Source organism: Nymphaea colorata, chromosome 4 (assembly GCF_008831285.2).
Source record: "Nymphaea colorata isolate Beijing-Zhang1983 chromosome 4, ASM883128v2, whole genome shotgun sequence".
Classification (NCBI taxonomy): Eukaryota; Viridiplantae; Streptophyta; class Magnoliopsida; order Nymphaeales; family Nymphaeaceae; genus Nymphaea; species Nymphaea colorata.
The window spans coordinates 14,760,133-14,774,485 of record NC_045141.1 but is presented as its reverse complement, the minus strand read 5'-3'; the positions used below and the strand labels follow the sequence as shown (position 1 = coordinate 14,774,485).

Genomic DNA, 14,353 nt, shown 5'->3' with positions numbered 1-14,353 from the left:
TATACAATACTTAAATTAGCGATGTAGATGCTACATAGTTGGTTCTCATCCTTCAGAGACTACGAGTGCAATAGGAGCATCCGTCGACAAAAAGATCACCCTAAGATGATCATCTCATGGCTATTGAGAACGAATCAAATCAGATGGTTCTATTTCTCAATATTTCTGACTTGCTCCTACGGAACCAAGGTCGAAAAGATTGAGAAAGTCAGTCATTCACAACCACTGATGAAGGATTCCTCGTATGGGTTCAAGTCTAAGAGAAATTCTAGACAATGTTTGCTACCTTGAAATTTTCTTGTCTTTCCCAAACGAGAAGGAGAAGACTGGATTGAATCCTCGGTGTATGTATCCAATAGATGAGATAGTACAGTGGGGAGAACTATATGAACCTTTCTACCGTACTATCTATTGTATGAAGATATGGAATATGGAATTGATGGGCAATATCGGTCAGCCATAAACATTGAGTTTGCGGATGGAATCCCCCGAGAAGGGTTAGAATGGCAATTCCCGCTCCTTGGGAGGTACTGAATAAATGACTACTGGAATCGGGGTTTTGGGCATAAAGATTCCACTGACATGTAAAAAGTGGCCCCAATCCTTGGGGATATAGTAATACATCTAAGAAATTATTCCATCTGACATATTCACCCCTTGACCCGGATTCGAATCATTTCAAATATGTTTCTTGGAATAGCAATCCAAACAAAATAGATGTAAATAAATTACGTCCAATAGGATTTGAACCTATACCAAAGGTTTAGAAGACCTCTATCCTATCCATTAGACAATGGACGCTTCTCGTCCCGATTCTCTTCTTTCTGATTCCTCCTTTCCATTCCCTGTTTGGATAAAAACAGAAACAATCAGATTGTACGCGTCTCGGTGTATTTAATTGATACTTCTCTTTGTTAAAAAGATATCTATTATAATTATATATTATAATTATAAGTATATTAACATAATATTCTAAGTTATTAGAATATGAGTGCAAAGAATTTGGATCTAAACTAAACAGAAATTAGTGTACTTACCCATCTTTTTTCGGGAAATATATGTATGAGAAGAGAATCTTATTATTCTTATTCCTTCTTTATGTTTCTAAACAAATTTCTTTTCAAGGATTCGTTATAATTTGATCCAACAAGGATTCATATTACAAATGTATGATTCTCGGAAGATATAGAAGTGTTGCATATTGATTTCTATATCTTAGTTAGGTTGGAACATTTGATATGTAACAAGGGGAAGGGGGCTTTTTTGGATTTCTCTAATTTGGATTTCTCCGAAGGAAAAAGACACTACTTTGATCTTTTATCCTGCTCTGTTGCTAAAGGGTCCGTCCCTGATCTGATTACTCATTAGTAAAGGTTCCCCACGATCCGAGTCCGAGCTGTTGGAATAGGTTCGGCGTTCGGCAGCGGATCACGAAATCTTAGCGATCTTCTCTATCTAATGAATGGAGGAGCCCGTTTTGAAATCGTCCACCCTGCACCCACCCCCAAGTATATGCTTCAACAGGAATCACACAAGGTAGATTGATACGATAGAAACTTCTGGTAAAATGCCCGCCCGTAACCTAGCAGATAAAGTACATTACATAGTCAGTTTTAGGTTAGGGATTGACGACTTACCCATTCAGTGACTTTGGCACTGGACGTTCCCAAAATGGGTACTATCGTGTCGGGTGAATTAGATATGTTGGCATTCCAGGCTTCCTTCTCCTTTCAGGGAGGGCCTATCCGAAAGAGAATCCAGTGCCTCTTGGTCGTGCTGAATAGGACGAACCGGCCTCTGTTGTTTGCTTCGGAACAAAACAATTAGAATTAGGCTCGGTCAACTGGAATGTGTATTATCCATGTAAGAGATATTCCAATTGAGAAGATCTATCGACCTAAGACGAAGAGGAAGGTCTATCTATTTGATTGAGTTATTCAGTTAAACCAATGATTCGTTATTGGAGCAGATAGCAACAACCATTTCATCGGACATGTGCTTTTTTGATTTTCCAATGGATTTACATGTTTCATTAGTGGAAATTGTTTGATTTAGTGAGTAATAGGTTCTAGTTGTTCGCCGTTCCAGAATTCTTGTTTAGGCAGTTCATACCATCCATACATAGTGTTTTGATCTAAGATTTCAATTGTTCCATGTTTCAGCAGTAGCATATTGCTCCATGGAGCTAAGGTCCAAAATATGGAATAAACAAGTGTTTCCACGACTCTACCACCCGGTCAATTATGTTCCACTTAATCCCTCTTTCACGGCCACATATCTTTCCGGCTAATGGGCCGGGTTGGAGGTTTGTTTTAGCCTCAGTGAAGAGCAAGACTCTCCAATTGATGGGGTATACTATCTCCTACTCAGGTCACGAAGCCGCCTTATACCATCAAACAAAATGAGGGGAGGTGAGAGCCTTGGCTCCTTTGACATCTCACTTACTATTCCCTATACAAAAATCACTACTCCAAACTATTGAGCCATTGAAATTATACTGTTATGCGGCATAGCTAGGTGCATAACCCATATCAAAAGTGATTTAAATCGAGCTATATCCAATGCTTTTTGGACCTGACCTACAACTCTTAACTGTCCCCCTTATATATCAAAGGTCCAATTAAAAGTGGCCAATATACGTGCATCTGTAGAGGTAGTTTGGTAGTTCCTGTAACATGCATTTAAGGAAGAAAACCTTATAAAAATGAAAAGCATCAAATATGTTGCAAGAAAAATAATTAACTAAGAGCCGAAGAAGCAAATTTTCTTTGTACTCGTAGGGAAAAGTGGAATAGCGGCTTCGTCTAAACTAAACTATTTACAAAGAGAAAAAGGCGGAGGCGTTTGATTTCAAGCGAGGGGCGAGATGCCAGCAGCACCTGCCTTCAAAATCCGCTGGAACTCAGCTAAGCTCACCTTGCCGTCGCCGTCGGCGTCGACGGTTCCGATCATCTCGGCCAGCTGCCTCCGGCTGGGGCGCCTCTTCAGCCCCATCGAGCTCAGCACCGACCCCAGCTCCTCCACCGTGATGAACCCATCCCCGTTCACATCGAACACGTCGAACGCCTCCTTCAGCCCCTCGTCCTCGCCGACCATCACAACCCAAGACGACGTCGATGGCGATAAAAGCCGCGACTTCCACCACTGGTTCCCCTCTCTCTCACCCGCGCGGCTTGATCGACGCTGGTCCCGGTTGTGCTTTACAGACGGAGAGGACGCTGCTCAAATGGGTGATCTCCGTGGGAGGGATCATGGTCACGCTGGTTATTTATGGGGTTCTTCAGGTACTACCCAATTCACCTCTCTGGATAATGCTGCTCCTGTGTTGCTTAGATGCTCGGGAGTCCCGGGGAAAAACGAGAGGGAAACTCATAGTCGGGTGTTGGTAGGGCCAAAAAGGTGCAGTTCTGTGGCACCCGCTCAAAGAGCAACCAAGCGTTCGATCATATGCCTGAAAATGGATTCAACTCTCATTTTTTCTCATCGACGCATCTAGAAAAGGCTTCATACACCTTTCTGCCGTCATTGGCATGATTCTTGTTAAAAAATTATGTAATGATTCTTGTTAAAAAATTATGTACGTAAAAGATCTGGCTATGTGTGCAGGGCAGTAGTTGCATGGATGTCCAAGCCAATTTTTATGTCAATCTCCTTTTGCTCGGTGCGCCTCCCAAGTCCTAGCTGTAAAGTGTAAACTGTAGTTAGAGGTGGAAACTTTCTTGGAAAACTACATTTCCCGCTGTAGATTTTATGCCACGATAATTGTGTTCAGTCTATCTCGTGACATTTGTTAGGTTGCCTCGAGCGTGATTGTTTGTAATTCTTTCTTGATGGTTTATTGGGGTTGGTCGTGGTTATTAATACTCACGCACAAATAACAGACCGTTTATTTTTCGTTTCGTTTTCTTGCTAATGGGGGAAGTGTAGTCTTACTGTAAGATCATGAATATATAAATAATCGTATGTTAATAACGTGTGAAATAGTTGGTAAAATGCCTGCTGAACCGTGTTTACTTGTTGTGGAATTATATAAGGACTTTGCAAAGAAGGAAAGGATTTGTAGATACTGGAGCAGGTAGTTTTGGTTAAATTAGTCTTCTCTACTTTCAGTCCAGTTAAGGTATGCAATATTCTAGTAGCAATGGTGTTCCAGATCGCTGTGACTCTGCTTTTGTACTTTCAAGAAGCTTGTCAGTTTTCATGGGACCCATTAGTGATGAAAAATTATTTAGTCCCAGTGCAAGGTTGGTTATAGCATGTCATATTGACAAGCGAATATTCCGCAGGAAAGGATTATGAGAGTTCCATATGGTAAAGATCGTGAGTTCTTCAAGTACTCCCTTTTCCTTGTTTTCTGCAACCGTATTACTACATCAACTGCAGCTGCAGGTGCTGTTCTGGTAAGCTATTGCAAATTTCTTCCTGGATTTGTCAATCAGCTACCTATAAAGCATTAAACCCTTACTTCTTTGCTAGTAAATTCTTTGTTTTACAGGTTAACAAAAAGGCCCTGGATCCTGTGGCTCCACTATATAAGTATTGTGCTGTGTCTGTATCAAACATCTTGACAACAACATGCCAATATGAGGTGACACATCTTCTTTTTGCAGTTTTCCTATAAGCAACTAATAGCTAGTAATTTAATGTTGTGGTGACTATGAAATGATTGTGGCAGGCTCTTAAATATGTCAGCTTCCCTGTTCAAACCCTAGCAAAATGTGCCAAGATGATACCTGTGATGGTAAGAAGCCCTTATTACTGTGTCGGATGAAGTCATTTTTTGTTATTATTCATCAGATGTTAATTGATCATGTTTTATTTCATAATTGTGCTGACACCTATTTGTGCACTCACACTTTTTTATTTTAGTATTAATTTTGAGTTGCTTCAATCAGTGTTATCTGTATTGTATGATAAGGAGGCATGTCATGTGATACATATCGTATAAAGGTATAATATACCTATGATACAACATGTGCAAAAGATGTATTGTTCATATCATATGATACGTCTGCTATATTGTACAATCCAACTGAAATTACTCCTATCATAAGATATGGTGCAATATTTAGAAAAGGGGGGCATGATGCCCCTTTTGATTTATTTCTTTTATAAAACCCTTTGCCCCTTTCATTTCTAATATTTATAAGAGCTTTGAGAGAGAGAAAGAGAGTTTTTGGTCGTTTTAGGGAGAAATTTCCAATAAATCATCGATTTGAGAGAGAAACTGCCGGTTTGAAGGGAGATTTGCTTGTGGGAAACCTATTTGTTTGGAAAAAGAGGGCTTTTGTGTTTCTTCTTCTACAAAAAGGTACACTATATCTTGATGTTTTATTGTATATTTCTATTGTTTTCAAAAGTTTACCCTAGGTTTTTATTTGTTTTATGAAAATATTTATTTTATTTTCTTAATATATTGTTAACATATTATGGCTTATGAATTATGAATTATGAACATTATGTATGTGATGAATTTTTTATATAGAACATTTTTTCATGATTTTTCCTGATATTTTTTCTCACTTTTTTCTATTGTTTGATTTTTCTTACTTTTTTGTGAATTAAAAAATTTATAATACATTTATGGTACATTATGAATTTACAATATGTTATGAACTTATGGTATGGCATGTAGGTCAGCCCGACTGATATGTGTTATAGTACGCCTTATGACATTAGTCTCAACTTTCAACTATGAAGTTCATCTGAGGTCACTCTAGTTTATTCCTCGAAAGAATATTTTTTTGTTGGTTTTTGTTGCCCTTTTGTTTCTTGATTTTCTGTATTGTGATGCAACTTGAGAGAATATAGCAAGAATTTTCATTGTGAGCATTCTCAACAAGTCTCTAATTGTAGTTATTAAGGTAAGTTCCCATCGGATACTGCTGCAATGCTGTTAATGCATGTTTATCTTTCTGTTAGGGGCAGAATGTAGCAGTGAAGTTTGAATAGGGAGTACTTGATGCTTTTTGTTTTCTTTCCCATGCCACATTTTGAGTACATCCTTAGACCCTTTAACAATTTTTCATTTCTTATGAATACCTACCTCACTAAAGAGCTTGTTGATATGCTGAATGGTGGAACCGTGGAAGCAACCACTAGGCTTTATTTTCTTGCTTCTTCTTTTCTCACCTGGAAATTACTTTGAAATGGGCATTAAAGCCTGAAGAGACTGAGATATGAGAAGGGCCTCTGTCAAATGGATAGGATGGCCAATGATCTGGGTTTCTGGTGAGTTTTATAGATCTGGAATAGCCATCCTAGTTTCAGTGAGTAATTTGCAGCCGTTAGAATGCTCTAAAAGAAGTTGGCACTATGTCACTTGGGTGTGCCTGCCTAAACAGCTGCTGCACACTTGTCGAAGCTGGTGCTTTTCCGACACAGCATGTCCAATGTGGTAAGTAGAACTGGGCCAAAACTGACCATTTTAAATGCACACTTGACTAAACTAACCCTAATACAAAAAGTTTATAATGACTTAAATGTAATATAGATAAATAAGGCTATTAAACAGTTAACCAGCAATATAACATATTATACATATATATGTATATATATTTGCTGCAACCACACCACTTTTTTAAAAAAAAACTTTTATATCCCACACCCGCACCCTGCACCCATGTGACATAGGTGAGAAAGAGATAAAAAGATGCATGAGATAGCCAAGTAACTTAAATGAGTTATGAAATCTTAAGTAATTTCCACTTGCTCTTTTAAAGCTGTAACCTAATTCAAATTTTCATTGTTAAGGGCCTCTTGAATTGCTGGAGCCTTGGATTGGATTATTATGATATTTTTTAACAAGCACAACTGGAACTGTGGTTTTCTTACACAATTTACCTACATTTACTTTTGCATTTTTTGTATTCATACAGAAGGGATGATTATTTATTTGATTCTACACTAATTTGATGAATGGTTTATCTATTTCCTATTACAAATGTTGAATAAATACTTGATATTCTGCTTGAAACGTATGTGGAATCCACTTTAAGTGACTGACACTTGTATAGGAAATCTGTAATTGTCGTATTGATGCTGGGAGCATAGTTACTCCTGTGAAAAGAAATTAGAGGTTTAAAGGCTATTTAATTTCAGAGCAGAATTGGAAGGGTTAAAAAGGAAGAAGAAGAAGAAGAATACCTAGAGAATGGAAGGAAAAAACTCAAAAAATAATGCAAAAGAGAAAAATGAGTTTGAAACCATGGAAGAGAGAAAAAATAAAACTGTTCTCCCTGAACATGCATTTTGTAAGTTCCTATTAGATTTCATACTGTTAGTCTCTCACTGGTGCCAGACGTAAGGGAAGTGGTGAAGGCATGAATGCTAAAGTTAGTCTTAGCATTCATCCATTCCTTTCAGGCACAATTTCCATTGAGTTGTTGTGTACCAGACTCCAACCTCTCATCAAACAAAGTCAGTTTTGGGCCCATAAGGTATAGGGTGGAAAAAGCTTGCCATGCTCCTGTAATGGACACAGACATCTGAGCGTAATGCCTTCAGAAAGTTGATATGGATAGAAACTTATCAAGACACTCTTCTTGGCTCCACTTATGAAGCCGTGGCTGACTGCCTTTCTTGAATCTGTTCCATCAATCTCTTGTAGGAAAAAAAATGTGATGATAATATTGCTGACTGTATCTGCACGTTATGTGTACTGGTTTTACTTTAATTGGCGATTGAAGAATCAGCTTTGCTGATCAGGAGTGCATTTTCTTTATGTAGTTCATAAATCAGTCACAAATATCATTCTCAGGAAGTTTTTCTCTTGCTTTTTTGTGGATTTTTTTAAATAAAAAAATATATGAATAATAACAGAAAAAAATTATGAATTGTGAATTTTCCACCATTTTTTTTCGAAAAATTGTCATTATGTTCAAAGTAGCTTTAGTGTCTTAAACAACACAAAAGAGTACAGTAAAAAGCCTTCTTTTTTTTCTATAAAATCACAGTATTTTCAAAATTTTATTGGTATTTGTGGCTATGTCATGGACTCATAAACATGTACACTGTTGTACTTGCTTTCGCTCTATATGGATCACAGTCACATAAGTATGTTTGAAGTTCTGCAATTATTATTGACAATTTTATTTTTTGCTTTTTTATCAGGAAAGTAACATTCTTTTACTGATCTTAACTTTGGTCTTGCAGGTTTGGGGTACATTCATTATGCAAAAGCGATATAACATGCAGGAATATCTATTGGCTGTGTTAGTGACTGTTGGATGTACACTTTTCATTCTGTATCCGGTAATTATAGGCAAATTCATATTTCTGCAGGTTCACTGTAGGCCTGGGCGTCGGGCCGGGCGGCCGCCGGGCTGGCCCGGCTCCATTCAGCCCGTTTAGGATTAAAAAATATTTTTTTTTATTTTTTTGTTTTAATAATATATATTTATTATTAACAAATATATTTTGTATTTTAAAAAAATTATTTTTATAATTAAAAATTATTTTTTATTTTTAAATGGGCCGGGCCGAGAACCGGGCTATCGGGCCGGGCTGACCGGCCCGACAGGCCCGATCGGGCCGGACTTTACCGGGCTGGCCCAGCCGGCTCGATACCCACCCTTAAGGTTCAGACATCTGTTTCTAGCTAAAAGTTTTCTTTGGATGATGATTTTAGACGGCTGTTATAGCTCAAATCACTTGTGATTGTGAAAAAGTGACCTTATTCGTGATTATATTGAAACCATCATTCCATTTTTTCGGTTGAGTGGTGATTATTGATGACTTCTGGAAAAGATTCTTATGGGTGTGAAATAGTTCCCCTTGCTATTGTGAATTTGTGATTAACTGAAATGCCCTTGTTTAAAGCATAGCCACAGATAGTGTGATATTTTTGAAAATTCATGATATTAACGAAAAAATGAAGAAAGAGAAAAATAGCAATATTTTGAAAAAACATTAAAAAATAATTTGTTGCGATTTATTTATTTTTTATTTTATTTTCTGTTTTCATTTTTTTCTACTTTTGTCTCATTTTTTTATTTCTTCCTGTTTTTGGTATTTAATGTTACCTCCTAGATACAATGTAATGCTTATTACTTTATCATTTTTATCATTTTAACTGGGTACTTTTTTATGTCTTCTTATAAGTTTCTCATTTATATTTTTATATAACATTTTGATTTTTTATTTTTTATTCTAAATCTTTCGAGAGATTTTTTGCAAAAAAAAAAAAAAGATTTTGGCAAAAAATACCTGAGAAAAATCTCACCAATAGAAAGAAATTTGTGGCTATGGTTTTAAGACTGGCCATTTATTCTATATACTCCATCTCATCCCAATCCCAGAACAATCAAATGAACAGCTCAAGCTGTTCGGTCAGAAGTTTTCTCCCATATCTGATTTCATTGTGAAGTTGAGTCATTTGTTGCATGTGGACTTGAATAAAATTGGCTTCTTATTGCTATACAGGACTGTTAGATTAGCAAAATGTTTATGAGGAACCAGTGGAGTTCTATTCCATTCTGTGACAAAGGCTTAAGTTTCATTTCCCATGTTTGTTCATGTTTGCATATTTGTTTATTTGACCTAATTGTTTCTACGTCCAATGTCAAGGATATCACTTCAAAAGCAGCAGCATTTTCACTAGAAGTTTGCAGACTGGGCTGGTGGATTATGTTAGTCGTGGAATGGTTTTGATTGCAGCCATGTTCTCTCTATAATTTTGCATGGAATGTCTTTCCATAGGAGGTTGCATGGACACTCCTGGGTTATGTGCATTCTTTGCATTAATGTTGTTTTTGTTCTTATTTGCCTTTTGTACTAACTATCCTCCACTTCTATGTCCATATAGTCAACATGAGGAAATTGCTTAGGCCATTTTAATCAACTTCTTCTTTTTTTAGTTTATTGGTTTCCCGGAGATCTTTAATTTACAACATCTCCAGATAGTAATTGAAACTATGGTCACAAATGTTCTCAGGTTTCTATTGGCAAGAAATCTTGTCAGTTACTAATCGGATGGTTCATTTGCCGTTCATAAGAAAAGATTTGAAAAAGAAAAATCAAATTAGTTATAACAATTGTCAAGTTATTGGTTTGGAGGAGCAAAAATGGAGAAAATCTCCTTACCTTTTTTTGTTGGTGCAGGCAGGGGGAGACATTAATCCATACAGCTCAGGAAGAGAGAGCACAGTTTGGGGTGTAACTCTCATGATGGGCTATCTCGGGTACATTTTGTATTCTTGTTTGTCTATTTAAACTTGTTTTCCGTTTGACCAATCTTAACAAATCAGTAAGATGTTGAAACTTGAAAAAATCATATCTCTTTGATCATAATAACTATATGGCCACTGAAGTTTTGTGAACAAGTTACTGCTTCGTGTTTTTGCTGTTTAGTTTTTGAGAATGAAGAAGAGCGTTTAAAGTTTAAACTGTTGAAACTCTAGTAATTATCTTGATATGCTGATGCTTAAGGCCTGAAACAAGTAATGCAGTCACATTTCAGGGTCTCGGACTGTTTGGTTGGTGACATCAAGGGATTGTGCATGTTCTCAGGTTTCTTTGTTAATGCAATTCTTTTCTAAATGTATGCAAAACTTGGGCACAGACCTCTTCCTAGGCTCATTTTTGTGTTTAAAGGTTTTGCCTTTTTTTCCTTTCTTGATTTGCCTTCTCCAACTATCATCGGATGGACAGTCGCATGATGATTTTATTGGCAGTGCTTAGGGTGAAAAAAATAACAAATAAATATACCTGCACATCCCAAATTCTCAATGAGGTGAATGATAAGCGTTAGGAAGAAGTATCAGTTGACCTAGTTGAAGGTTTTGAAGTTATTTTGATGCTCAAATTTTTTAAATGGTTAGCACAGGTTATATATTTTCTTCCTTTTCTCTTTGTGAGGGGTAATTCTTTTCCTCCAATAAATAGGACTTGTCATCCCAATGGAAGTAGGGTGCTAGGTTAAGAAGTTCGGAAGACTCAGGAAAAGCTCTTGTGGTCTAGTTTTGATGACTGAACACTTCCATATAGAGTGCACTGAGTAATCACAATTTAAAATAATCAACGGAATGGTTGTTTCCCACTAAATGGAAGAAATTGGAGATTGGCTCATGGAGTTATTGGGTTGGAAAGTTGGAAACTGGTTTTCTTTCTTACACTGGTCATCAATCTTGAAATGCATTTCTTCCTTCAGGAATGTGGATGGGGCACATTATTGGTCATACATGCTTTATCTAGGTGTGCAGATCCTGATGTTCCTGTTTCCTCCTATATTGGTATTGGGCAGTTCTAATTCTGTTGTTTATATAATTGTACCTCAGAACTTGTTAAGGTTTATAAAAATTCAATTATTTATTTCTTCATCTTTTAATAAATCTGAACTCTGAACTTATGCCTTATTGATCCACCAATCTTTAACATAATCAAACCATCCAACTTTTTTAACATGGGGCCTTTGTTGTATGCTTTCACAGGTTTGATGGATTTACCAGCACATTCCAAGACAAGCTTTTTAAGGGCTATAATATGGAAATTTACAACCAAATATTCTATACTACATTATGCTCATGTATTCTTAGCTTAAGTGGTGAGTCACTGATGCTATACCTTTTCTTTCATTTCCATGGTATTACTATCTAGTTTTTATTATCTATTATCTTGTATTCTTTCTTTAGTTTTAGATATGGTGTTCTATCTTATTTATCATGTGCATGTGCATGAAATTGCTTTTATTCTCAAGGTCGTTTTGCAGAAAGGATCCTTTTATTTTCTGGAAAGAAATAGGTGTAAATGGGGACAGAAAATGAATGATATTTGGGTGCATAAGACATTAACTAGAGTGATGTCATACACCATTGCCAAAGTACTGATGAAATATCAATTTAATCTATACTAATTTCCCTGCTTATACATTTGACCTTATAACTTATCAGAACAAAAGAAGAGAGAGAATGAAGGGGAAGATGGCACACTAGACTCAGCATTCTTATTGCAGCATGAAAGGGTCAACCCTTTTCGTAGGTTGTAGTTCTGAAAATGGCCTAATACAATGCTTCCAATTACTGTGTATTATAGTAGCAGCAAGTGAACTAAACAGAAATTGTCAACCATTATCAAAGCACTGACCTAAAGTTACACATATCATACATTCGAGTAACACAACATATTTTATTTCCATGCTCCCCTCCAGGTTGAGATGACATAATTTTGACCATGCCAACCTTGTCCATGAAGTCCTGAATCTTGGAAGCAGGTAGACTTCTGTGAACACATAATGACATGGTGCTGACTGCATCTCAAGAGTGATGTATGTGAGAGGATAGTAAAATTCAAGCATGTTTTCCCTTGTCAACTGACAATCAATTTCAATGTGCTTTGCTCACCCATGGAACTCTAGGTTTTGGGCAATGAGTTTGGCAGTTTGATTATCTCTATGAAAAGGAACTAGGGGACAGGGATACTTCATACTTACTAATGATTGAAGGAAAGAGACCAGAAGCAAATTGAGAGATTATTATTATTTTCAGTCCCTAGTGTCTTGTAGACAGCAAGATGTCATTATCATTTGAGTCTGGAATCATGGGTTTCTGTTCTTCTGTTCACCTTTATAGAACAAAGGAAGGCATCACGTTTTAATGCTTAGAATTTAAACTAGTTCATTTTGGTCTGCATAACCATAGCTGTTACAGGAGAAAGCACTATGTTCCTCTAGCTTATGAATTTTGTGGACTTCATTGTCTTGCTCGTTTCAGGGCTCATCATGCAAGGCCATCTTCTGCTGGCCGTAGATTTTGTGTACCGTCACAGAGATTGTCTCCTTGATGTTATACTGCTCTCTACAGTAAGATTCAAACCTCCAATCTGTTGGTCTCTGGCATTTAAAGTGCATAATTTCATGCTTAGTGTAGCATGTTAATCTTTGGTAGCTAACTGATGGCTGAATGTGTAGGTAGCAACACTTAGCCAGTTCTTCATTTCCTACACAATCCGCACGTTTGGGGCTTTAACATTTGCGACGATTATGACGACAAGACAGGTGTGGAAGTTTTTGTCCAATTGAATCTTATTTGTAGATTCTCAAAATCTGGTCTTTTGAGGTGCTCCTTTTATCAAACTGCAGTTGGTGAGCATCTTGTTATCTTGTGTTTGGTTTGGACATCCCTTGAGTTGGGAACAGATGGCTGGTGCTGTGAGTATTATCCTTTCCCTCTCAAGGAATTGATAGAATACCTTTCCAGTACTATAGGAAGCACAATAACCTTACTTGTGCTCAAACAGGGTATCGTATTTGGGTCTCTATATTCGAAAAGCTTTCTAAAGAGCCGACCTCAAAAAGCATCGCAGTCTACTCAAGCCCAAGACAAATCAAATTATATGGTCATTGAGGATGTTGAACAGTCCAATGAGGACCACAGACACAAACATGCTTCTTTGGGAAGATAACTCCAACAGTTTATGCAGTCAGAAAGTACCGAGGATGGTTGATTCCCAAGTCACGGGCCTGAGGAAATGGAGATGGTTCTCATCAATGTTTACATAATTGCAATTTGTACTTTCTGTTCATCCTCAGCTTTATTTTCATTTTGTTTTTTCTATTATCCTCTTTTGGTTTGTTGACTTGGTTCTCTTGATCCGTGAATTCTTAATATATATTATAATCAGTTTATGGTTGATTTCAGAATATAGATAATGCAAGTGCACAGCCTATGGCGGATTGCATCTAATCTTTTTGTTGGTTTGGGAAACAGGACAGCTATTGATTCGGAGGCTGGGATCTGGTAGAGGCTCCCTTAATCATCTATGGATATCGAACTCTTGCACACCTTCAGCTTGGAGGTCTCAAGTTCAATCTCCTAACCTGGTGGGCAGTTGTCAGATGTTAAAAAATAGAACAAATTAGATCGGACCTAACTTTTTGTTTTATTCCCTCTCCTAAATGGTATCTAAAACTTATAGCTGAACTGACCCTATGCGTATCTGAATCTGTTTCTGTATTTGATTGGATTGTGCGCTCACTTCACAAGTTATCTGCTTCAAGAGCGACACTTAGATCTCCCTAAATTTGAACTAGATTTCATTTTTAAATCTGATTAGGGTTTGCCCTCTACTTCACCTAGCTTGTCCGGTTTTTCAGTTCAATTGGGATATGGCTAAGGAAGGTAAACTGAGTTAGACATGGATTTTGCTTTTAGATCTAGTGTTGGAAATGGACCTCTTTGGTTTGCAAGCTCAAATGGCTATTTGGACAAGTGGTTATTTGGACACTTGGGTATTTTTTATCTCGAAAGTTGACATAAACTACTTAATTTTATTTGGTTTAATTTTTTCTAACTCAGTTTTTAATGTCTTTTAGTGTTACTGGTATTAAAATATAACGTTTTTATTTATGTCACTTGTT

The 14,353-nt window shown here is 37.0% G+C and overlaps 2 protein-coding genes across 2 annotated transcripts in view; one reads left to right on the top strand and one right to left on the bottom strand.

Annotated features, from left to right (window-relative positions):
* Positions 1-3,213, bottom strand: part of LOC116253184 (probable calcium-binding protein CML17) — a 29,048-nt gene extending 25,835 nt beyond the window's left edge. The window contains exon 1 of the mRNA XM_050077648.1: positions 3,094-3,213. Coding sequence (XP_049933605.1) covers positions 3,094-3,096 — 3 coding nt within the window. The 5' untranslated portion in view covers positions 3,097-3,213. The remainder of the gene's footprint in view (positions 1-3,093) is intronic.
* Positions 3,117-14,129, top strand: LOC116253001 (UDP-galactose/UDP-glucose transporter 5B-like). The gene is made up of 12 exons (XM_050077647.1): positions 3,117-3,284; positions 4,287-4,400; positions 4,496-4,588; positions 4,676-4,741; positions 8,155-8,253; positions 10,102-10,181; positions 11,430-11,542; positions 12,708-12,796; positions 12,905-12,991; positions 13,076-13,144; positions 13,234-13,504; positions 13,704-14,129. Exons 1-11 carry the CDS (start codon positions 3,117-3,119, stop codon positions 13,396-13,398), a joined length of 1,143 nt encoding a protein of 380 aa, XP_049933604.1. The 3' UTR covers positions 13,399-13,504; positions 13,704-14,129.
* Positions 14,130-14,353: the final 224 nt, after the last annotated feature.

Coding starts and splice junctions, on each gene's coding strand:
- LOC116253001 (XM_050077647.1), top strand. CDS start 3,117: ATGGCGATAAAAGCCGCGACTTCCACCACTGGTTCCCCTCTCTCTCAC. Junction 11,543..12,707: donor ATGTATTCTTAGCTTAAGTG/GTGAGTCACTGA, acceptor TGCTCGTTTCAG/GGCTCATCATGCAAGGCCAT. Junction 12,797..12,904: donor ATGTTATACTGCTCTCTACA/GTAAGATTCAAA, acceptor CTGAATGTGTAG/GTAGCAACACTTAGCCAGTT.